The following is a 26,689-nucleotide window of genomic DNA, read 5'->3' as shown; positions in this document are numbered from 1 at the left end:
CATAGAAATCAACAGTTTGAGAGAAGTCATTCTAGACTATTAGAAGCCATGGAAGACTGTTATCCCTCTTTGCCTAGTGGAGAAACTTTAGACATGCAATGTGAGGAGACCGTGGAAGGAGAATCCCAAGACAAAGACGAAAAGGACATCATGAGAGATGTCCAGAACAAGAACAGCAATTGGTCTCCTACTGTGCTACATACCTGGCAGACACAGTTACGATATGGATGAAGCATGATTACTATGAATGTCAAAACATCAGTCAAGAAGAAAAATTCAACGAATATCTGGACGAAGCTTGGAGTCTGTTTAAAAAAGACGTGTTACGTTGGTGGTATAAAGACTTGCGTGAACATTTCTGTCCTCCATTAACGACTCAAGAAATCCATTACATCAAAGCCCTCTTTGACAAATTCAAAGAGAAAGTCGAGATCGAAATCGATCACTTATTATCAGCAAAAGAACATTTAGTGACTTATTTTGATCATGATTTTTCTAGAAACGATGAGAAAGTAAATCGTTGATTTTGTGACTAGTATGCTTATTTTGTTGTCTTCAGCTAGAAAACGTAGTGTCCATCCATGACTCAATGACTTGCAACAGTGGAAATCACAATTTCATTCACAACGTTGCCAACCCTGTTTAAAGTAGAGTGTAAATTGAAAAAAATGTTTGTCATTTGAAAAAAATGTTTGATGTTATAATGTTGGATTATTGTTAAAAAATGTTAGAGTTCTTGGTTAATGTTAAGTGATTTTGAATAAAAAATGTTGTGTTTTGAAAAAAATGCCTTTGTCTTTTGTTTGGCTATAAGAATGTTGATTCATGCTCTTTGACTTCTTACTATCCCTCTCATGACACTGATTGAACGTTGCGGCTCGAAAACCGTGGAGGGATGTTTTCCTTCACGTCCGCGCTTTGACTTTAAGAACAGGTGGGAGTTTCCAGTCTAACCATCCATTGTCGACTCATCCTTCTACGAAGATGTTCTCCAAACTAGCTAAGCTAAACGAAGCCTACGTGAATTTGCATAGGGTCAGACACAGTCTGATACCGAAGCCAGAAGAGATAGAGAATGTGAGAATGCTAAAAGTCACTGAAGACTTGATAGAAGAGCTCTTCAGAGAAGAAGTGAACAGGGAGAAAGAAGAATGGACAGAGAAGTACAGACTTCAGAGACAGCAGCAACAACAACAACAACAGCAGCAGCAACAGCAGCAGGAACCTGAACCTGAGAGAGGCTTTGTCGATTGTCGTATCGACACCAAAGAGTTCTTCTTCTCTTTCCGAAGAAGCAGACCTATCGTCAGAAAGTCTATCCTCAGAGGACGTCGCATTCTTAGAAACTAAAAGATTGCCATAGCAAACAAAAAAACAAAAAAAAAAATCAGCCCTTTTCAGGGCTACCCCAATACTCTAGAAAAGAAATGACAATCGATTTGCCAATGTGTGTAGGTAGAGTAGTGTGAATATAAACACTGACTCTTTTTATAGTGTGAGGGTATGTGTTTGTGTATAGGATTGTGAGTTTGTAAATGCTCACGTACGTTGGTGTGGATAGTAGATTAAGATCATGTTTTTTGGGCTGTTTGACGTGTGGGGAGAGTAGATTTGGGGTTTGATTGCTTTGCGTATGTGGATAGTATATTGAAGTGATTAATGTAAAATTTTTTTAGAATAGAAATGGGTAGTATAAAAAGTGAGTGAGTGTTTCTTTTAGGTCCGCGCGTTGTTTGGTCATGATCTAGGTAAGATCAATTTTATGTTTTTAGGGGGATGTTTTCCTTCACGTCCACGCTTTCACTATAAATTGAAACTCGCTGGACAGTCTAGCTACCCTTGTTGATTGATCAACAATAAAAATGAGTAGCAGACTTGAAAAACTTTTTTAACTCCAGATGCACCTGGAATATGCCAGATGCCTCCTGAACGAGCTGGCTGCAGAGGACTTGTGGAAGAAGCCAGGATAGAACAGGAGGAGGAAGAGAGAAAAATGAAAGAAGAGGAGGAAAGAAAGAGAGAGATCAGGTGTCACCCTATGATGAACCCTGTGTGCAAGGTGACACCTAAGGCAAGAACATCTCCCCAACCTGTAGCTACACCACATTTACAACAGGAGGTAAGGATGCCAATTCATCCTAGAATAAGAAATAGAAGAAGAGAAAGGGAAGTCTTCACTATTCCAGAGACAGAAGATTGGAATAGTGAAGCCACTCAACCCGCCTCTGCGCTTACAGCAACAAGGGTGAATTGGCAAGGAGACTGGAGTCGAAGATGTGTGTGTGGTGCCAGACCAGGAAGGTGCCAAGATTAGATAGGTGCATCTGGAGTTAAAAAACAGCCCTTTTCAGGGATACCCCAATCTCTAGAAAAGATATAACAATCGATTTGCCAATGTGTGTTTTGGTAGAGTAGTGTGAATATAAACACTGACTCTTTTTGTTTCTTGTGTGTGTGTGTGTGTGTGTGTTTGTTTGTAAGCGCTCACGTATGTTTGTGTGGATAGTAGATTTGGGTTTGTTTATTGTTTCTTAGCGTATGTGGAGAGTATAGTTTGGGTTTTGTAACCGCTCACGTACGATTGTGTGGATAGTAGATTATGGATTTTGTTTATTGTTTCTTAGCGTATGTGGAGAGTATAGTTTGGGTTTTGTAACCGCTCACGTACGATTGTGTGGATAGTAGATTATGGATTTTGTTTTAATGATTTGCGTTTGTAAATAGTAGATTTGGGGTTTGTTTATTGTTTCTTAGCGTATGTGGAGAGTATAGTTTGGGTTTTGTAACCGCTCACGTACGATTGTGTGGATAGTAGATTTGGGGTTAGTTTATTGCTGATTCACTTATGTGAATAGTATATTATATAAAATGAGAAAGTAGGGGGATGTTTTCCTTCACGTCCGCGCTTTCACTATAAGCACCCACAGTATTCGTCGTTCAAACCATTCTACAAAGAATAAAAAAAGAAGATGGCTTCGAACCAGCTCGATAAAATGAAAACATTGCAAGACGTCCTGGACAATTTAGGTATGATGGAGCAAATGTTAGTGAGGTTAAACGAGGATCACTATTCTTATAGCCCACATAGAGTGAAGATGGAGATTAACAAGTTAAGAAAAGTAAAGGAAATGATAAGTGCTGTGATGAAAGAAATAAAGGAGGAGAAGGAGGATGAAGAGGAAAGGATAAGGATCAGAGTATGGAACGAGAAAATTGAAAAGGAAGAAGAAAATGAGAAGAGGAAGAAAGAAGAGGAGGAGAAGCAGAAAGAAGAGAAAAAGAAGGAAGAAAAGAAAGAAAAGAAGAGAAAGAGTGTAGGAGAGAAAATAAGAAATTGGTGGAGAAATAGAAGAAATTAGAAGAAGAAGAAACCCAAAGGCCCTTTTCAGGGCCACCCACATTTCTCGAAAAGAGACTGACTTTCCATTGCCTAAACCTTTTTTAATTTTTTTTTTAAAAAAATCCGATGTTCAATTCCCCTTGTCCCTAAAGTAGTTTTTTTTTTCTAACATGTTCAATTCCCCTTTGTCCCTAGACAAACCCAAACTTTATTCCCATGTTCAATTCCCTTTGTCCCTAGACAGACCCAAACTCTATTTCCCATGTTCAATTGCCTTTGCCCCTAGAATCGATATTTTTTTCCATTGTTCGAATGCCTTTGTCGCTAAAATGGATATTTCGTTTTTTTTTCCTTTCTCCAATGTTAAATTCCATTGTCGCTAATCTTACCCAGGGTTTTTTGCCCATGTTAAATTTCCATTGTCGCTAATCTTACCCAGGGTGGTTAATGTTAAATTTCCATTGTCGCTAATCTTACCCAGGAGGTGTTTTTAATGCTAATTCCCATTGTCGCTAATCTCACCCCATTCACTACTTATCTATCACTTATGTGCAATGGTAGTCAAAAGAATAACTCTATTAAAATTGCTTTCAAAATTTCTACCTCCACAATCACTTGAGATTTATTTTTCGATTTATATACTACCACTGATAGATTACGGCTGTACCATATGGGGAAACACATCAAATTATAATATGTCCAGAATTGATAGACTCTAGAAAAGAGCAGCCCGAATAATACTGAAACTTCCTGTTATGACTCCCTCAAATGTTTTGTTTTCACGTCTGAAATGGCTACCTATACAAAAACGTATTCTTTATTTTAAAGGAATCATGACATACAAGTCTTTAAACGGTCTTTCTCCAGATTATATCTCTAACATAATTGAACTAAGATCATCGAATACTGAGCATAATCTCCGATCGACGACTAACATAGATCTCCAGATACCTTGGTCGAAAACCAATCATTACTAAAGCTCATTTTCTGTATCAGCACCTACTGTATGGAATTCCTTACCAGTGAGAATACGTAATTCAACTTCCCTTGATTTTTTTAAAATATCGTTAACGAAATTCCTTCTAGACCAGCTGGAATGACATATTAAAAGCTCTGAATAGAAGACTTTAAAATCATATCCATAATTGATACATATTTGTATGTTTCCAAGTATAGTCACACATAGTCATTCATGTCAAATATGTACGAATGAGTGTGCGACGATACATAGTTATGTGCATGATCTTCTATTTTTATTTTTTTTATACAAAAACTGAGGACCACATGACAGATGGGTCAGCCATGACCAATTGTGTTATCCTCTTTAAAGATAGTTTATTATTATTATTATTATTATTATTATTATTATTATTATTATTATTATTAAATTGAAAATAATTATTTTCCAAGATAAGTTTTTTTTTTATTTTACAAATATATTCACCAGATAGTGTGCTATTATTAGGATAGTTATCTGGAAAATATCTACACGCTTTAATGCCATCTGTATGTGGAATGTTGGTATATAGTGATGTTACATCTAATGACACCAGGATTGATTTATCAGATAGCTGTGGAATAATAGACTTAAACTTTTTAATGAAATTAGTAGTATCTTTAATGTATGAGGGAAGCGATTTCGATAAAGGTTGTAAAACACTAAAGAATTATGAAACAAACAGTAAATGCGAAACTAGTTGCACAGAATTATATATATATATATATATATATATATATATATATATATATATATATATATATATATATATATATATATATATATATATAATACAAGTCATATGGCGAATAACAGTCCTTTCAAGTGCAATGGATCCAGCAAGGGATCACGTTTGTCAGGGATTGATTAAGATAATTGTAATAAACTGACTACGAACAGTGAGAAATTAGTATCTAACTAACCTGAGCGCTTTTGACTTTTTAATGAACCTTTCTCAAAGGCAAATACAAAACATAGACAAGACAAACAAATAAAACAGACAAACATTTGTCTTTATAAAACTTTACATGACTATGACTTGTTGAGGATGCTAAAATATCTTTGACCGATAATATATAAAATATATATTGACCGACCCGATTATTTGGATTTTGATTTTCAGTTTCAATTAATACTTCTGTTTCACAAATTAAATTACATTGTGCAATAACTCATTCTACATAGGATTTAATATATATAATTTTGTATATAAAGTATTTCCAGAAAGATCATTTTTACGAATGGTATTATTGTCGCATAAAGGACTTACTTATCTGCAAAATGGATCGGCTATATTTTATTTTCAGTTGCAATCAGTATTTCTGTTTCACAGATGAAATTATAATGTGTAATAACTGATTTTCAAAATTATTTAACATACAGTTTTAATAACGAGTGTTTATAGGTTCTAATAATAATGGGGTCCTTTTCGCAAACTGGCTTACCCTCTGCGAAAAGGACCCAACATGCTCTTACCACGATTTCAATCACTACTCCGATTTTTAAGAAATGTAAGAAGAATCATAAAGTTTGAAAGGATATTGACTTTTAAGTCTTTATGGAAGGAAACTGCATTCATTCGCATGGTGCATGGACACTCGTGTGAAAAACAGTAAAATTAAAAACATCACTACCATTAATAACAACATCCGAAGGAAAAAGAAAAATTAAAACCAAAATAAAGATATAAAAAATACGAGAGACAATATTTTACATAAATACTCATGTTTAAATTTAAAATATGTATGCCGTTTTGAAAGAAATCTACAAAATAAAGATTTTAGGAGCACTTTTTTCACCCATTTAAATTCATTTTTTGATTTCAAAATCAAGTTTTTATAGCTGTTTCGAAATATGTATTTACACTGATGCAAATGAAGATAACAAAAACCTTTACTATCATTTACTTGTTTTAATAATAAAAAGATGTCGAGAAAATGACATTGTAGTAACTTTGAGCGACCGAAATTTGGGAACAAGTAAGTTTAAATACTCAATTCAAGGCAACCTTTCTCGTCTTAGCTTACATTAATTTTCGTATTTTCCCCATCGTTTTGTAATTTCTTGTAAGTTTTTGTAACTGTTCTCAACTTTTCGTAACTTTTCACACTTTTCTCAACTTATCGTAACTTTTCGCAACTTTTCGTAACTTTTTTCGTACTTTTCGCAACTTTTCGTAACTTTTTGCACTTAGTCATATCCATGAATATTCCTGAGTGTGGGCTGAGCGACCTTGACTGGTACACTATCGTTCTATTGGGGGTAAAATTTGGATTTGAAACGTACCTTTAACAATTTTTCAGTCAAGGCTACAATGTCTTTAGTGTGGTAGTTTATAGTGGTGTCTAGCACTGGGGCACGTGACAATTCCCCGGATGTCCTACTACAAGAATGCTGAGCGCCTAGAGCAGCGTTTTTCAACCGGGATTCCGTGGAACCTAAGGATTCCGTGAACGCCAGCCAGGGGTTCCGCCGGTGGCCAGTAAAATATAAAAATAACGGCCGCAATCGCCAGAGACCAAGTCTGGCAGTACCGGAACTGTGCGGTAATTAGTCGTTGTTTATCCACTTAATTACTGTTTCCGTTGTTGTCCTAATGAGCGTTTAGCGTTTGAATTAATTTTCATAACACTGTTGTTTTTGCGCGACCATGGACCGATTTATTAAGAAGAGAAAATTAGACGATGCCACAGCTGACGACCAAACTAAAACTCAGGAGCAGTCGACTGAAGCTACAGCTAGTACCGCGTCATGTCAGCCGAACGTGCCAAATATTGACGTTGTCGATCGGAATCTTAAAGTTCGTCAGTACAGTGACAATTACTTAGCTATGGGATTCACTTGGGCAGGAGACCCAGACTGCCCCTTACCGCTCTGTGTTGTCTGCGGGGAAAAGCTTGCCAATAGTGCCATGGCACCAGCTAAATTGAAGCGACACTTAACAACTAAACATCCGGATGTAGCGCACAAGAATGTGGCGTACTTCGAGAGGGCACAAAGCTTGAATAAAAAACAAACCGCTACATTCGAGAAAAAGTTCAAGATAAGTGACAAAGCTCAAGAAGCAAGTTATGCTGTCGCGGAGATCGTTGCAAATAAAATAAAATCGCATACCCTCGCCGAAACCGTAATCTTACCTGCATGCCGAGAAATTGTGAGAATTATGTTTGGCGAAAGTGCCGTATCTGACATCAATAAGATTCCACTGTCAGACAATACGATAAGCAGACGTATTTCAGACATGTCCAGCGACATTAACAGTCGCGTTTTAGCGAAGATAAAGACACGTGGATTCTTTGCACTGCAGGTGGATGAAAGCACCGATGTCAGCGGTAAATCACATCTTATGGGGTTTGTACGTTTTATTGACAATGGAGCTATTGTTGAAGTTTTTTCTGCTGTAAGGAGTTACCAGAAACAACAAAAGGACAAGACATATTTGACGTTGTCAGTTCATATTTGCAGTCACGTGACTTGAACTGGAAAAAACTGCGTTGGCATTTATACGGATGGCGCCCCTGCCATGACGGGAAATGTCAAAGGTTTTGTCTCGCTGGTACGACAGATGAATTCAGCTATCATGGTCACGCACTGTTTCATCCACAGAGAAGCACTAGTTGCTAAAACAGTTGGTGCCGAGTTAAAGTCTGTGCTGGACATGGTGGTGAAAATCGTTAATTATATGAAGATGAGACCTCTGAAATGTCGCCAGTTCGCCAAACTTTGTGAAAGCATGGAAGCGGACCATGTCACACTCATCCAACACACGGATGTACGACGGCTGTCTCGCGGAAAAGTTTTATCTCGTTTCTACGAGCTGAGAGAGGAGATGCTGATGTTCTGTTCTCGTGAAAACTTGAAGGATTTTGAAGTACTGAGTCGCGAGTGTTGGTGTTCCAAACTAGCTTATCTGGCCGATGTATTTCATGAATTGAACATTTTGAACAGTGGAATGCAAGGCAGACATGAAAACGTCTTGACTTCAACTGACAGAATAAACGCATTTCTGAAGAAATTGGTAATTTGGAAGAAGTGTGCATCTGCTGGAAATTTGGAAATGTTTCCCAGTGTTGTTCAAAAAAATTAACAAGAAATTCTTCCATTGATTGTGACCCATTTGGATGCTCTGTTGAATAGTCTCAGCAAATATTTTCCGTCGATATCTGTTGACCAGCACGACTGGGTTAGAAACCCGTTTGTGGAATTTGAACCGTGCCAAGGACAGTTTACTTTGAAGGAAGAGGAGGAGCTCGTTAGCGTTGCAAGTGACAGAACGCTGAAGCTAAAACATGCAGAGTTGAACTTGGATGCGTTTTGGTTACTAGTTGAAAACGAATACCCGGCTATCGCTGAGAAAGCTTTACGACTTCTGTTGCAGTTTTCAACTTCTTACATGTGCGAGTTCGGATTTTCTGCTATGACCACCTTCAAACACAAGAAACGAGAACGACTTTTGTCTGTCGAAGATGAACTTCGGGTGTCTCTCTCGAACATTCGGCCACGAATTCAACTGCTTGTAGAAATCACCAAGCACAAGTTTCGCACTGAAATGTTCGCTACTGCAAACTGATGCTAACGGGTAACAATAAAGTAACTTAGTAACTAGTAATATCGGCTATTCTGGCCACACGAGTTTATTTTTTATTTGGGCTACAATTACAGTGTTACACACATACACCTGTATCAATCGGTGTTTTCTTGTGTCACTGCATGTGGTTCCGCGAGCAATCTAAACGCTCCGAAGGGTTCCGTTCCAATAAAAAGGTTGAAAAACACTGGCCTAGACAGGCAATTGTCAGTATCATTGTTTAAGTCTTTGGTATGACTCAGCCGGAGTTCGAACCCGCATCCGAGGCGGACGCTCTTACCACTAGGCCATCGGAGCGATATGTTCAGTTTGGGAGCAACATTTTAAAGAAGAAAGCGCCAAATATACAGCATAATTTACGATTTTCCGCACAAAAGTGTTGCAGTTAATGTTCTTTTGCCATTAGTGAGCAACATTTTTTGCAGATTGGGATGCACCTTTGCAGAGGCGAAGCGGTGCAGGCTGTTTCCCAAATTTTGCAAGTTTAACTGGACTGCGAGTTTCAAGACAATGAAGGATGCAAACTGCCCAGTGTATATGGACTTGAATGAGTGAAATGCTCGAAAATTGTCGTAACCGAAAGGAAAACGTTACATGATTTCGGCACGTCTTCCACTACAGTTTTGATGGGGAAACGAGCGCGTTTGCCATATGCAGCTGCATCATAAAGTGATAGGCCTTGCGAGACACATCTTGGCCAGCTGATGCATGTAAGCTTAGGTCGACTATTACAACTACAAACAGGCTTTACTTGCGTAAGTCACGTGACTTCATCCAAAGCACCAATATTGCTGCTCTGGACAAAGATATGGCAGTGTAATTTCTGCTGTAAGCGCAAAATGCAGATCTTATAACAAACATGCATGCACGATAGATCCCCCACCCCAACCCCCAAAAAACAGCATTGCTAGTAAGACACAAATGCTGACCACATCAGCTGCAGATTCTGCGGATACGTCACACCAGGATGTCGACATTGGTGATGTCGAAGGGCTAATTATGCCAGACAGTCTCCGAAAAGATTATTGCGAACTACGATGATGATTTGTTTGCAGAGAATGAAAGTTTCTTCTTAGAGCAGAAAAAGGGCCAAAAGTTGTCAGTAAAGACCTGCGTTCCGTGTTAACTCGTGACAGGGTTCAGCCTTTGCAGAAAAAGTATACCAGGCCAGGAAAGTGAGACATAATAAAGGCGAATATAATGAATATTAAGGTCCTGAATGCAATGTCTAGACAGGCGACGAGTGCAAATATTTTCATTGCAAATGATGAAAACTTAGGGCACGTATTGGTCCCAATTTTCATAGCAAACGAACTCTTTAAACAACACAGGTACAACCTGCAGGAATTATCCTTTGATTAAGTCTGGGATTTTGTGAATGCCATTTTCAAATTGTCTGTTCAGCACTTTAGAGTCTAGCGCCCTGAGCTCATAAAGCCAGAGCTAACTTAATTTTAACCCAACTTTGCTGCATCGAACCTGTCACAAACTGGCATTTTAGTGACAACCTAAATGGGAGGAATCACTGAGCTTGACGAACCTCATAAGGCTGGAACTCGGCTTCTTGATAAGAAACGACAGGATGCAGCTAAATGAAAAGTGGGCTCAGAACAGCGTGCCTTTTGTAGGACGACCCTATTCACGGGAGGACACTCCCGGAATTGTTCTGTGGCAGACAAATGACCGCTACTGGCAAGGCTGAAAACAGTTTGGAAACAAGGAACAAGGGTTCCCAAACATCAGTTGGATCCGTACGATCTTCCGAGGCCAATAGCATGGAGCATAATGCAAAATCTCATGACGTTTTTTGTATGAACAACACACCCGACAATATTGTCGCTGGACAAATTTCTGAAATTTTTGACGGATAGCTGAATTTACTTCATATGGTTGGATTCCGAATGCTGTTTAGGGTTATGAAATTGAGTTAGAACAATAGCCTATACAGACATATTTACCAAAACCAAATTAATGTATTTTTTAATGAGGAATAACAAATAAATGCTGGAATTTATAAAAGGTATTATTCAGAGAGTTAATTCCATACCTGGATGATACATTATACATATTTTCATTTGGCCTAAAAGTGATTGGTCTGTGAGATTTATCCTGGATTTAAAACAATTAATTACAAATGTAGAGAAGATACATTTTGAAATGGAAACCTCAATAATAGCTGTTAATGCCATGCGCCAAATTTGATTCCTTGCATCAGCTGATTAAAGGATGCATACTATTCTCTTCCTGTGGCCTAGAAGTATAGAAAGTATTTGCATTTTATATGGATTGGGGAAACACAAATTAACCTTTTCCCATCTGTATCACGTCTTCACCAAGCTAACGAAGCCAGTTTTGCCTCATTGTGATGAAAAGGTTTCACAAAATTGTAGCATACAGTGATGACATGTGTTTGTTAGGGGATTATTATGACCAATGAAGAGAATTTGTTCAGGGCACATTTCGTATACATGTTTGATTGGGGTTAGCTATTTACCCAGAAAAGTCTGTTTTTGAACCCATCCAAAAATATATATATATTTTGTGGGATACTTGCCGGACCCTGTCACAAAGACGGTCACAGTAAATAGAGATAAAGCAGGTAGTTTAGTTGCTATTTGTTGTGACATAATGCGTAAAGAAAACATCACTATTCGTGAATAGGCTCAACTTTTAGGAAAGTTTGTTGCTAGCGAACCTGTTGTAGAATATGCACCTTTATATTATCAATATAATACTTCTATAGATACACTAAGGCAGGGGTGGGCAAACTACGGCCCGCGGGCCGCATGCGGCCCGTCAAGGGCTTTCATGCGGCCCGCCAAGGGTTTTCATGCGGCCTAGGAACAAATCATCATTCGCACTGACTCTGTTTATGTTACTCTGTTTATCAAATAAATGTGCTTCTTTCTAAGTTTAAGTTTTCAAATATTAACAACATATTAACAACTGAAAATTAATTAGATGTTATTTAGAAAAACCTTTTTCTTTATTTCAAATATTAATTATTTTACTTAATGAACTATGCAGCCCGCGACAAGGTGTAAATTTGTGTATGCGACCCTTGCACTGGAAAGTTTGCCCACCTCTGCATTAAGGTGATTCTGATGCTTGTTTATCACTTTCGGCTGAGATTAGATTATGTCTATCGTGGTGAATATCTAATGTACATTAGAGTAATAAGATAGTCCCAAATGTTTTACCGCAGGTTGGTTTGACCTCCGTTGTTGGTTGGGAAGGCGATTAATTCCTACAACTAAAGCTGAAACAGGTGTCCTTGGAATCAAGAGGAAAAATCTCTATCCTTTTAACTTCTTCGAACTAGAAACCTGTTTTTCTGACATTATAATTGTTTTGTTCTGAGGTGAAACACGCTCATGTGCGCATCTTGTTGGATTACTCTAGCAGTTTCATGGGTGGACAAAATTGGTGACCACATTCCTATCTTGCATAAAGTATCGCGTGACATCTGGCTGTGGTGTACAGTTAAAAATATCTGGCTAAATGCTTCTCATTTGCTGCAAACATTTAATTGTGAAGCAGATCGATTGTCGAGAAACATAAATGAGGATTCTGTATGGACATCTAGATGTTGATTTATTTTCTTTTGAGACTAAATCATCAAGTTCCAAGTTATGTTTCACACAGACCTGACCTGAAAGCTATAGTTGTTGATGGCTTTTTTTTGTCTGTTGGGAGTAGTGCTGCAAAATGTGGCCCAAGACAAAGCACACTACTGTGTCCAAAACGACATTGGTGTCCCAGCTTCCTGAATGCTGCAGTCGATTTTTGTTTTATGCTGTCCCGCCCACAAGAGATTCTGCGCCTGGTACACAACCTGCAACGAAAACATCCCTCCACAAATTGAAGATGTGTGTCTTTTTTTACTTATCTGTGGAGAGACAAGGCTGTTTGAAGAGAGTCCTTCTCTACGGACCAGCAGTCAGAAGAAGTTTGAGAAAAAGAAGACCTATGCGATGCCCTCTATATTAACGGAATGATGTTAACATAAACCCAAAGGTCCTTTTCAGGGCCACTCCTATGCCTTTTTAGTGTGTTTTATAGTTGTTTGTCTGTTGTCTGAGTTATCTCTGTCTCTTTCCCGCTAGTCCCATGTTAAATTTCCCTTGACGCTAAACATGCCCAGTGTGATCTGAAAAAGTCTTGATGCTAAAGTGGCCCAGGGGGTCTTGTAATGCTAATTCCCATTGACGCTATAAATTTTGACGCCAAAGTGGCCCAGGGGTTTTGTAATGCTAATTCCCATCGACGCTAAATTGACTCCATTAACTACTGACATTATCTTAATGCAGTCGTTTTCATTAATGTAAGCAAACACCATATCGTTAATACAGCATTACAACAGAAATTAATAAATTAGGTAAGAAAAAGGAACTTACCTCACAATAAATACAATCTGTATTATAATCACCGCTCCGGTGGCATAGTGGTTAGAGGGTCTGCCTCGGATGCGGGAGGTCTTGGGTTCGATCCCCGGCCGAGTCATAACAAAGACTTACAAAAATGGTACTTACAGCTTCCTCGCTTGGCGCTCAGCATCACGAGGTTAGTGTTAGGACTGGTCGGCCTGGTGTCAGGATAATGTGACTGGGTGGAACATCATGCTACATGCCTTCGGCATGATGCCCCAGTGTTAGACAGCACTATAAACTGCCACACTGCAGACATTGTAGCAATATGACTGAAATTGTCAAAGCTACATTAAATGTAACCATTTGGAAAACTTTTTGTAACTTTTCGCACTTTTGGCATCATATGTGTGTGTGTGTGTGTGTGTGTGTGTGTGTGTGTGTGTGTGTGTTCAGCGTATAATTATTTTGTAACTCATTCACTGAACTTTCAGCAGCTGGTATTGTCTAATCTGTCAAACTTGGAAAATTAGTTTTCTCTACACTGATAACTGCTAAAGATAGTCTATATACTTTACTAATTCATACTGACTTTGCGTACACATGGGAGCAGTCAGTTTCGTTAGCTTTGTGCTCACCTTATCAGTCTGATTAAAATCAAGATCTCCACTGTTCTGGGTCAAGACAGGACAGTGGAGATCTGATTTTTATGAGACTGCTAAGATCATTTACAGTTTCCACAAGTACAATATCCAAAGAAATTTCAGCCAAAGTACGCAAAAGTAACACAGAGGTATGGGTCATCCAAATATTTAGTACGTACGCAAAAATCTGGCAAAGCTTGACCCATCCCCCTCCCTCTACACATGCGTACTTTTTTACACCCCCAACTGCGTACGTACGCTTGATGGTAAGCGGAGAACTCGCCCCATGGAGAACTCGCCCCGACGTATCTGGAGAAGTCGCCCCAGAGTGGTTGGAGTAGTCGCCCCAATTGGTTAGATAAGTCATCCGAAAACCTGTCACCCAAATAACCTTTTTATAACAGGATTAAGTCATCTTTTACGTGATTCCTATTTAGATTTTTATATATACGCGATCACAAAAGAGATATTAACTAGTAATCATAAAAGGCAATATCAAAGTAATATTTCTAAGGACGAAATTAAGTCTTTATATAATCTAATGAATGAAGACGGTATAGTGATTAAAAAGAATGATAAGTCAAACACTGTTATTATTATGAATCAAGATGATTATGTTAAAGAAGTTGAACGTCAATTAGAAATTAAATTAAAAATTTCAACATGCATTAATGAGATCGCTAAAAATAATAATTCCGTATATGAGGAAATTGATACTTTCCCTCTTAACATACGTACACCTCAATTCTACATATTACCCAAAACTCATAAAAATCTTGACCATAATTTACCTTCAAATTATCCAGGATGACCCTTTTTATCAGGCTGTAATTCATATACTGAAAACCTATCAAAGTATATTGATAGTGTTGTACAACCTTTAATGAAATCACTTCCTTCATACATTAAAGATACAACTACTTTCATTAAAAAGTTGAAGTCTATTCCACAGTTATCTGATAATTTCAATTCTGGTATTATTAGATTAACATCACTATATACCAACATTCCGCATGCAGATGGTATTGAAGCGTGTAAATATTTTCTTGATAACAATCCTAATAATAGCACACTATCTAGTGAAGATATTTGTAAAATAATAAAACTTATCTTGGAAGTAGTAAATGGGGTGAGATTAGCGACAATGGGAATTAGCATTACAGAGACCCCTGGGTCAGATTAGCGACAAGGGAAATTTAACATGGCGAAAAATCGTGGGTCAGATTAGCGACAAAGGAAATTAACATGGAGAAAAATCGTGGGTCACTCTAGCGACAAGGGGAATTTAACATGGAACTATAGTGTGGGTCTGTCTAGCGACAAGGGGAAATTAACATGGGGAATAGAGTTTGGGCTTTTGGGATTTTTTTTTTAAATTTTTTTTAAATTTAAATTTAAATTTAAATTTAAAAAAAGGGGTAGGCAATGGAAAGGCTATCTCTTTTCGAGAAATATGGCTGGCCCTGAAAAGGGCCTTTGGGTTTATGTTAATGTATTCATTAACATAAATGGTACCGCATTGGTCTTCTTCTTGTCCTTAGGCTACGTCTCACTGTTGGTCCGTAATTCAGCACTCTTTTCAGGCATCCTTGTCTTTCTACGTAGATCCTACGTATCCACAGGCTGGTGTTTGTCCTGTGGACAACGGTCCACTTGGATCGGACATACATGGGTATGTCCGTCCGGAACATCATGGAAGACACAAGCGTAGAAGATTGCGCATCGGTCCACATCTTGAAGCGACGAGAACAAGTGAATCAATGCACTGAACTGCGCTTATTTATAGGTAGAGGCAGGATTGAAACGGATTGAGTTCATTCACCAATCCAAACACGCGTTACAAAATTCAGTCAGCCCGCATCCAATCCGAAGAGAGTAGTCTGTGACGTCAGTTGGTCTATATAGATTCGCTAGCGCTTGTGTGCAGTCAATCTATGCGACAGTGATTCAACATGACGGAAACTCAGAAAACGATCCATTGGGGTGCATCAGCAGGGGAGACTGCCCAAGGGAACCCGGACTTACTTTCAGAAGAGGTACATTGGGATTTTGTGGATTTTCTTACCTCGCAAGAATTTGTTCCGGAACCTTCGTTACCTTCTTCATTACCGCAAGTGGAGAATTTTAGACAGAGGCAGAAAGAAGAATTGGAGAAATTTATGCAACGACAAAAGGAAGCGGAACAAGCTTTTCTCCTACAGCAACAGCAACAGCAACAAGAAGAGGTAAGAAAAAAACAACAGCAACAACAGCAAGAAGAAGTAGCAGCAAAGAAACAAGAGGGTGAAAATCAAACGGCTACGGTTCTGTTGGACATTTTAGCGGAGTTAAGAAGTCTGAAACAAATGTATCAGACCTCTTTATCACGACCGAAGAGAATACGACCTTCCCGAGCTAAACACGCCAACCCTGTGACTAAGCCTGTCGTACCACCCTTAGTGATTTCAACCCAATCATCAGAAGTAGGCCTTGGCCGTGGCAAAGGCTTAAGGCAGTTAAAGTTGATTGGTTAAACTCACCCCTACACCAAAATAAAAAGGCCCTTTTCAGGGCCACCCACATTTCTCGAAAAGAAATACAATTTCAATTTGCCAATAACTCAAAAATAAACCCCACCCATTTTACCCTTATAGTACGTGTCTGTGTATGAGTGCGTGAGTGTAGCTTCTTATTTTAAAATCAAAACTCAAAGACACTTACCTTATATCATTCATGTATTCTTTTATCCATTTTTTACAATCCAATTCACAATTCACCACAGAACACTTTAATTAAAAGTTCATTGACTTCTTCTTTCTCCTTGTTTAGTCTCTCTGTTTTTTGAATTTCTTCACCGTTTTTTCCTCATTTTCTTCCCTTCTTCTTTTCTTCTCCTGTTTCTTTGCTTCTTTTAAATAGAATTGTCTTCTTTCTTCCTCTTCTTCCTCTGAAGAATCCCTCTCTTCTTTCGAAGAATCCCTTTTTTCTTCTGAAGAATCCCTCTCTTCTTCTGAAGAATCCTTCTTTTCTTCTGACTCCTCTTGTTTCTTTTTTGGGCAATCTGGAGACCAATGTCCTTTTTCTTTACAATAATAACAGGTATCTTGACTTTTGTCTTTTTTAGCCCGGGTTTTTTTTCTTTTTTGACGGTCTGGACACTCTGAAGACCAATGCCCTTTCTTCTGACAGATATAGCAAGTATCCTGACTCTTATCTCGAAAGGAAGGAGAGTAGTCCGTCGGCTGGTCTGAAGAGAATTTTCTAATGACCCCTCGCAAAGCTCTGACGAAACGTTCCATCTGGGTAGTCTCTTCCATCGTTCTCCTCGGTTTGAGAGTGAAATGAATAGTGAAAGGACAAGACACACCCTTTTTATATACGCTGGTTTGCCATGACTATAAATTAGTCTATGGTGTTTGAACTTGAGTCATTTGACGTTTTGCACTCAAGATGAAACGATCCCATTCATTCGAGAAGAAAGAAGAAGAAGAAAGTAAGAGGCAGAAACGTGATCTATCGCCTCGTACCAGGGCCGAAAACTTGGCACAAATTCATGCCAGTGATTTTGAAGAGGACATGAGTGAACCAGAATCCGAACCCTCTAAACCAAGTTCACCACCCTTAGTCAACCCTGAAAAGTACTATTCCATTCGAGAGACGGAAAAGCGCTCCTCTAGAAAATTTAGAACCACGGCTTACACCTACACGGTGAAGTTTAAAGATTTCAAGGCCGACGTACCCTTGGAGAAAGCAGAAGGGTTTATCACCGAGATGTGGGATTCTTTGCTCACAGCACTCAAGCGACAATGTCAAGCCAAAGAAGACGATCGCTTGACACTATCCATAGATCACGACGGTTTGAAATCCCCTGTTTGGATCGAGTTTAGCAGACCCGCAGAACTTACCCCTTCCAAAGTCATGGACAATATTCAACAGGTGCAACAATCTAATGACCAGTTTGACATCACCGATGGTAAAGCCACACTGAAAATGGCCCACGTCTCTCCTCCTCAAGGAACTGGATGCAAAAAGATGTTATTGGTGGACGACCTTCGCAACACCAAAAAGAGTCTCGTCCGAATTAACAACCCTCAAGACCAGATGTGTTTAGCCCGTGCCATCGTGGTGGGACGAACCTATGCCAACAAGAACGACACGGTAGAATGGAAAAGAACCTGGAAAACTATTCAACGATGCGATCGAGCCAAACAACGAAATGAAGCAGAACTCCTGTTGCAACAAGCCGGACTGTCCAAAGACACACCCTGTGGCATTCCTGAGATGCAAAAATTGCAAGATGCCCTAGCTCCACGCTACACCTTGAAAGTGCACCTTCAAGAAATGCGTGGAACTCTGTTGTTTCGAGGCCAAGATTTTAAGGACGGAATATACATTCATGTCTATCATCACGATGACCATTTCGATACCATTACCAGTATCACTGGATTCCTGGGATACAGTTATTATTGTGAGAAATATGACTATGGTTATAACAATCGAGAGCAACACAAGCATTGTGGAATGAAATGCCCAGGATGTTTGGCCTCTCCACCCTGTCTGAGCGAAGGACCAGTGCCTTGTTCCACTTGTTTGCGCACGTTTGTCAGTCCTACCTGTTACCAGCAACATCTGAAGACGCAAGGTTCACAGCAGAAATGTGCTTGTCAACTCTTGAGATTGTGCCCTTCGTGTAGACAAGGCATACGTACCAATAGTACCAAGGCACACGTATGTTCAGGAAAAAAAAATGTCACATTTGTCATCACATCGTGGACTTGGAACACCAATGCTACGTGCAAAAATACCACCCCCCACCAGAGAAAGAGGACGGTCACAAGAAGAAAGGCAATTTCATCTTTTTCGATTTCGAATGCATGCAAGAGACTGGCATTCACATTCCTAATTTCTGCGTGGCTCATCGAGCGTGCGAGAAGTGCATTCAAGAACCTATCTTCAGTCATTGCCCTCACTGCAGCAAGATTCCTGGAGGACGTGAAAAAATCTTTCGGGGACCAAACACGTTAGCCGATTTTGCCCAATGGGTCTTAGACCCCATCGACAAGACGTGGAGCCAAGAGGACATCGAACGTTACGGAGATTGTCATCGTCATGCCACGGTGATGGCTCACAATTTCTCCGGATACGATGGGCAGTTTCTTCTCAGATACTATACGGAACATGGCACCGAACGTCCTAAAGTCACCTTGAACGGAGCCAAAATCATTTTCATGCAAGTGGGACAAGTACAGTTTAAAGATTCGATGAGTTACTTGGCCATGCCTTTGAGCCGAATGCCTAAAACGTTTGGAATGACAGAAATGGCTAAAGGGTACTTTCCACACTTTTTCAATACGGAAGCCAATCAACATGCCGTTCTACCCCATTTGCCTGAGGCTCACTATTACGACCCCGACAACATGCGTACCGAACAACGAGAAGCTTTCTACGCTTGGTACCAGGCTCATGCCTCTGACCCTTTCGACTTTCAGGAAGAAATGTTAAAGTATTGTCGTTCCGACGTGGACATTTTACGGCGTTGCTGTGGAAAATTTCGAGAACTGTTCATGCAACACGGAGGGGTCGATCCTTTGAAAGAAGCTTGCACCATTGCCAAAGCGTGTTCCTTAGTGTACCGCCAACGATTCATGCCTGAAAACACCGTGGCTGTCATCAGTCCTCAAACGACCCACTATGTCAAGCGTCAATACTCGGTCAAAGCCCTACGTTGGTTACATTACTTGTGCGACAAGGAAGACAAATGGATTCAGCATGCCTGCAACGGAGGAGGCGAAAAGACCATCGGAACGTATTCGGTCGATGGCTGGGACTTAGAAAACCCCAAGATCGTCTACGAGTTTAACGGTTGCTTATTTCACGGATGTCCCGTCTGCTACCCTGACCGTGACACTAAAAATCAGTTTTTGCAACGAACCATGGAAGACTTGTACCAGGACACTTGTCAGCGACGCCTAAAGTTGGAACAGCAAGGATACCAAGTGGTGGAAATGTGGGAACACGAGTACGATCACCGTTTGAAAACCGATCCCGAGTTTAAACGACTCGTGGAATGTTACCAGTTCATGGACCCGCTGAACCCGAGGGATAGTTTGTACGGAGGAAGGACCAATGCCACCTGTTTACTGTACCAAGCGGACGAAGAGAAAGGAGAAGAAATCAAATACTTGGACGTGTGTTCGCTGTATCCCTACGTGTGCAAATATTGTCGCTTTCCTGTAGGGCACCCACAATTGTTGACGGAACACATCGACCTGAAAAACATTCGACAATACGAAGGCTTGATCAAGTGTAAAGTTTTGCCTCCCACGAACCTATACCATCCCGTCTTACCTCACCATTGTCAAGGCAAACTGATGTTTCCCTTGTGCCGTACTTGTGCCGAAACGTGCAACCAGGACCAACCTTGCCATCACAGCCAGGAAGAACGTGCCTTGACGGGAACCTGGGTCAGCGTGGAATTGTTCAAAGCTCTGGACATGGGATACCAACTGTTAGAAATGTGCGAAATTTGCCACTTTCCCAAGACACAACAATACCACAAGGGTGACCCTACTCAGAAAGGCATTTTCGCCGACTACGTGGATGCCTTTTTGAAACTGAAACAAGAAGCCAGCGGCTATCCTTCCTGGTGTCACACTCCCGAAGACCAAATACAATTCAAAGAGAAATACTATGCACAAGAAGGCATCTCTTTAGACCACATCGAAAAAAACGAAGGCAGGCGATCGTTTGCCAAAGTGATGTTAAATTGCTTGTGGGGTAAAATGGCACAACGACCGTGTTTACCCAAGACGGAATATTTGACAGAACCTTCCCGCTACTTCCAGATGATTCACGACAAAACCAAATACATGAAACACGTGGACGTCGTTCGAGAGGATTTGATCTTGGTCAATTACGAAGAAGATCTGGACTTTGTACAAGACGACCCTTTTCGAAATGTCATCATTGCGGCTTACGTGACAGCTCATGCTCGCTTAAAATTGTACGAAGCTTTAGAACTGTTAGAAGAACGCGTCCTGTACTTTGACACGGACAGTTGCATTTACATCCATCACCCGATTCAACAGCACCCTGACATCGAAGGAGACCGTTTAGGAGCCTGGACAGACGAGCATCCCGACGACAAGATTCTAAGTTTCGTCAGTGGTGGTCCCAAAAATTACGGCTACGAATACCGGGACAAACAAGGAGAAGTGCACACGACGTGCAAAGTGAAAGGACTGACTCTGAATCATCGTACCAGTCGAGTGGTCAACTTTGGGGTATTGAAAGAAGCCTTGCAATCGGGAGAGGATGGAAACTTTAAAGTGACCACCTATCAACCGAACAAGATTGTACGTTTACCCACTCACCACATCGTCAGTCGACCCTTGGAAAAAGTCTATCAAATTGTATACCAGAAGCGAGTGCGACTTCCCAATCACTTCACCTTACCGTACGGTCACCTCGGTATTGGTCTGTATATGAAAAGGAACCCTAGGCAAGATCGATAGTTCATTGTTCATTGAAGTAACTTACCATGTCGTTGACGAAGAAGAAACCAGATTGGTTAGGAGTCAAATGTTGGACATCACCGAGACCAGGGTTTTGAGGCTTGGACACAAGAGGTGGCCCAGTATGCACGAGAGTTATTCAAGGAAAAAAGTTACTTTTCAACCTGTGTTAGTGACGGTGCCAGAAGAACCCGTCACCCAGGACAGGACTGTCGTGGACAGGCCTGAAAGGCCCTTTCGGGAGGACACTTGTGTGACCTTACCCCCTACTATAGAACTGGTTAGAACTTTACCCAAATCATGTTGTACAGACACTTGTGTTTATTCCACGTTCATGGTTATCATGTGCCTTTTATTCTTGTACTTAAGCCTTTGGCTTTTATGTATTTTTGTCTTTAGTATTCATGTTTGAAAAAAAACATTCAATAAACGTGTTCTGAAAAAGTATATAAACTCTTGTCTTGTTTGTTTTTCGTGTCACAAGTGACATTTCTCACACCATGGCTACCTCTGCTGTCTCTGCTCCCTCTTCCTCTACTGTCAAAGTCATCGACGAACACTTAGATCGTGCCAGTTGGGAGGCTTTGTATCTTCGCCATCCCTTTAACATGCTCATTGCTGGACCTAGCGGTTCAGGCAAAACCGAATTCGTCAAACGTTTGATCGAACATAAACATCATTTGATCGATCGACCCCCTCAACGAATCGTGTGGTGTTACAAAGAGTGGCAATCGGCGTACAGCCTCTTGCGAGAAAGTCAAGGCGATTCCATCGTGTTTGTGGAAGGCATTCCTAAAGAAGACGATGGCATCGTCTCTGACTCCCGTCTAACCCATTTGGTCATTTTTGACGACATGTTAGGAGAAGACGAAGAAGAAATTAAACTGTGGTTCACGCGCAAAGGGCATCACCGTAATGCCAGTGTCGTTTACACCACCCAAAATTTGTTTCAACAAAGTAAAGCCCATCGCACCATCAGTCTCAATGCGCATTACGTGGTCTTGTTTAAAAGCCCTCGAGATAAATCGCAAGTGCAAGTCTTAGCCAAACAGTTAGGAACGCCTTGGCTGACTCAGGCGTACGACGATGCCACTCAAACTCCACACGCCTATTTACTCGTCGATTTGAAACCTACGACCCCCGAGGATTTGCGATTTCGTACCCACTTGTTTCACCACTGGTGCCAAGACGGAGGGCCTGTCCTGTACACGTCTCCGTCCTCGACTTCATTTCACTCCCCATAAAAAAAAATCTATAAAAACCTCAGACCCTTTTTCGTCCGTCTCACTCTCAGTGCGAACATGACGTCCCTTCAGTCGCATCTTCCCGTCAAATTGATTCGTGCCTTGTATGGCATCAGTCGAGAAAAAGATCCACAAACACGAGCTCGTGTCTTAGAAGCTAGTCTCAAAGAAGTCTTACGATGGTTCACGGTGACGGCACGTCAATTACTCCAAGGAATCATTCAGATTCCTCATCAAACCAAACGCTTTTTCGATCGAAACAAAGTCGCTTTGGTCCAACTGGCCGATCCCCGCATCGACACTCAAACCAAAAAACAAATCATTTTGAAACCTGGAGGGAGCGGTACTCTAGGAGGGGTCATCATTCGCTCACTCTTAAGATGGGATCCTAATGCCCCCAAAGTTATACCCAAGACAAAAGTCCAACGAAGCCCCAAGAAGAAAAAGGCCAGGTCCCCAAGGAGAACTTCTCCAGTGGCAGGACCCTCCTCTGACCAGACACCACCCCGGAAAAAGAAAAGAAGCCCCCAGAAAAAGAAAAGTCCACAGAAAACTAGTCGCAAGAGAGGCACTTCGGCCAGGACGCAACCTTACACTCGCAAACCACGACCTGCCACAGCGGTGACTGCGTCTCCGGCAGCTTCACGTTTGTCCACTTCTCCGTTAATGACACCCAGAACTGAAGAGTACTTGGAGACGTTGATCACACCAAGAACTTCTCCGTTGATGACCCCCAAAAGAACTTCCCCAGTGGCAGGACCTTCCAATTTAGTGGCAGTGGCTGCTGCTCACAAAGTACCTTCTCCCAAAATCAAAGTTCAAGAAAGATCGGGCATGTTACAAAGTTTACTGGATTTGTCCAAGCAAGAACTGGCTCGATTTAGTCCGTTGCGTACCCCTGCACGACGTGTCATGCCTGTCCTCAAACTAATACGACGTAAAGACAATCAGTGGCGACGCGTTCCAGTATAAAAAAGGCCTGTGACCAAGTCGGGTATCAGTGTTTTTTCGGTGCTCCTGAAGACTCAAAGATGTCACCCTCCAGAAAACCCCAAGGAAAGAAAAGGAAAGGACTGCCACCACGTTTAGCCAAACATGGGGACATGTTATCTGTCCTGTCCAAAGCTTCTCCACCCCTACGAAAAAAACTCATTCAAACAGCCTCCAAAGAGGTCATCGATACCGTGTGCGAATGTTGTTTGAACGTTTTGAAAGGCACGATCCCTTTGTCCAAACACCAGAAACAATGCTTAGGCAAACATCGTCACGTTCTTCGCCAAATGGTTCAAAAGAAAATTCCCATTCGTCAAAAAAAGAAGATGTTAGTGCAACGTGGAGGTATTTTACCTCTCTTGTTAGGCCCCATACTGAAAGGAGTCTTGGGAACCATGTTGGGAGGACTGGTGGTAGCAAGATAAAAAGGCCTCGGAAGTTCCAAGATCTCAGAATCGACCCCTGACAACCCCATGGAAGGACGAAAACTAGCTTTAGTGCCTTACAAACGATGGATGGAATACCATCGTTGGCAAGAACAACACACCCCGCATTTACCTCCCAATCCCCATTTGAGCGAGATGTCCCAGTTACAACACGAATTGCAGTCCTTGATGGATCGCCAAGATTTGTCCGAAACAGAAAAATCGCAAAAGTACGGTCAACTCTTGCAACGACTGCAACTCTTTCACCAGAAAGCTTTAGACGAAACAGCTCTACCCACTCTGAAAGATTTTAAGACCTTGATGAAAAGTCCAGCACCATCACCAGTACCAGTACCAGTACCACCAGTACCCGTGACCAAGACAGAAAAAGGAGAAGAAGAGGAAGGGTTTCAAACTCCACCAGAAAAAGTACGCAAGTTAACAACACCACCTACCTCCAGAATTGGATGGATTAAAAAGATGATGGCCACCCCTTCTTCCTCACAAGAGAAAAAGAAAGTGAAGACAGAGGTGAAGACAGAAGTGAAACAAGAACCGATATCCCCCGCTCAGACATCCTTCTCCTCTTCGACACCTATTGCTGGCCGCACACGCAAAGCATTGCAATCCAAGAAAATACCCCAAGAGAAAAAGAGTAGCATCCTCCAAGAGTGGGTGTCTTATTAACACACCAACCAACACAAAAAAAATGGAAAAAGTCTTAGCCAGCATTTACTACGATCCCTCCCATCCTGCAGGTTACGCAGGAGTTCAAAAATTGTATCGTGCTGCCAAAACGCGACTGAAAAGTCTCCGTTTACCTCAAGTGCAACGATGGTTACAAGAACAAGCTACCTACACTTTACACAAACCCATTCGACGCAAGTTTGCCAGAAGTCGCACCCGAGTGGAAGGCATCGATGATCAATGGCAAGCCGATTTAGCCGATGTCTCTCATTTGGCCAGCTACAATCGTGGCTACAAATATTTGTTTTGTGTCATCGACGTCTTTTCCAAATCTGCCTGGGTCGTGCCCTTGACTTCTAAATCGAGCAGCGAGTTAGTGCGAGCCCTGCAACGGGTGTTGAAACAAAGCGGTCGTCACCCTCTTCGATGGCAAACGGACAAAGGCACCGAATTTCTGAACCAAGCTTTCCAAAAAGAATTAAAGAAACGTGACATTCATTTTTTACCACCGAGAATCCCGAAACCAAAGCCAGCATCGTGGAACGTTTTCAACGCACTTTGAAAGAACGCATGTGGAAATATTTTACGCATCACCACACTCTGAAGTACATCGACATCTTACCGCACCTGGTGCAAGCGTACAACCAATCTTACCATCGAAGCATCGGACGTGCCCCGCAAGACGTGACTCTCGACAACGAAGTGTTGGTGTTTGAGCGTCTGTTTGGTACGTCCCCGACGAGGGCTGTCCCAAATAAAAGTGGAGAGTTGGCTGTAGGAGATTGGGTGCGCATTGGCAAAACCAAACGCACTTTCGACAAAGGTTACTTACCTAACTGGACGACCGAATTGTTTCGCGTCACTGGACGAGTGCATGGCCGTCATCCTGCCGTCTATAAATTGGAAGACATGAACGGAGAAGTGCTCAAAGGAACGTTTTATTTGCCCGAGTTACAACGTGTGACCAAAAAAGAAGACGACGTGTACGACATCGAAAGCATTCTCGAACGCAGAACCTGTAAAGTGGGCAAACGACGTGTCAAAGAAGTCAAAGTACGTTGGAAAGGATATCCACAAAGTTTTGATTCTTGGATCGACGCTTCGCAAGTCATCGACTATAAAAAGAAGTGACCATCATGCCCTTTCACACAGCAGACGCAGCTACGTCGACCACTCCTCCTTCCCCTAGTTCTTCTGTGCAAGATTTACAAAAACAACCCTTGTGGGTGTGGTGTGGAGAACGTGTGCCTAAAACGCAAATCGTCTTTTTCTGCCAAATCTTCGTGGTGTATTGTGTCATCGGGGCAGCCATTGCCAATTTGAGTTTGCAACAAGGAGACAAACAATTGTGGACCATTTTATTGAGCAGTTGCATCGGTTACCTGCTTCCTAATCCCTCCTTGAAATTCTCCTCGAACGGGAACCCCGGGAACCTTGTGTCCAGTGCCAGTGCCAGTCACCACTTCAACCACAATCAGAACCCCATTTTAGACGGAGACACGCCTCTGACGTCCAGTAACCCCTCGGACAGCCACAGAACTCTGGAATTATGAGTCACCAAAACCAATTTTACTTAACTTTACCCAGTGACAGTTCCATGGAGGTGTTTCCCAAGAACACGTTGTGCTGCTACACGGCCAAATTACCTCAGGCCATCCAGTTAGATCACGAAGCCCATTGGGAAGTGGCTTTAGTAGAAATGATTCACCCGACCCAAGTCCTCAATGTCCTTCCCAATCAAAATTTTTTTGATGTGGAAGTTCATGACGAGCAAATGCAACAGTGGATGGATAGCAATGTCAAATATGACAAGAAAACCCGTACACAAAAGTACACCACCTATCACTTGTTCATTCCCCCAGGCTATTATTTTAGTGGTCAACATTTGGTCAGCACCATAACCTCCAGGTT

The 26,689-nt window shown here is 41.2% G+C and overlaps 2 protein-coding genes across 2 annotated transcripts; both read left to right on the top strand.

The window, feature by feature from the left end:
• The first annotated feature begins 6,987 nt into the window (after positions 1-6,987).
• Positions 6,988-7,815, top strand: LOC149775707 (zinc finger BED domain-containing protein 5-like). Its single transcript, XM_089943513.1, has one exon. The coding sequence runs from the start codon at positions 6,988-6,990 to the stop codon at positions 7,813-7,815; it is 828 nt and encodes a 275-aa protein (XP_089799639.1).
• Positions 7,816-7,860: 45 nt separating this feature from the next.
• LOC149775706 (zinc finger BED domain-containing protein 5-like) lies at positions 7,861-8,424 on the top strand. The gene has a single exon (XM_089943512.1). It carries the CDS (start codon positions 7,861-7,863, stop codon positions 8,422-8,424), a length of 564 nt encoding a protein of 187 aa, XP_089799638.1.
• The last annotated feature ends 18,265 nt before the right edge of the window (positions 8,425-26,689 follow it).

This window comes from Sinohyriopsis cumingii, chromosome 19, assembly GCF_028554795.1.
Source record: "Sinohyriopsis cumingii isolate HCF-2022 chromosome 19, ASM2855479v2, whole genome shotgun sequence".
NCBI lineage: Eukaryota > Metazoa > Mollusca > Bivalvia > Unionida > Unionidae > Sinohyriopsis > Sinohyriopsis cumingii.
This window is presented reverse-complemented; position numbering and strand designations above follow the sequence as displayed.

Bases quoted from the DNA above. Each gene is read 5' to 3' on its own strand.
- LOC149775707 (XM_089943513.1), top strand. From the start codon at position 6,988: ATGGACCGATTTATTAAGAAGAGAAAATTAGACGATGCCACAGCTGAC.
- LOC149775706 (XM_089943512.1), top strand. From the start codon at position 7,861: ATGACGGGAAATGTCAAAGGTTTTGTCTCGCTGGTACGACAGATGAAT.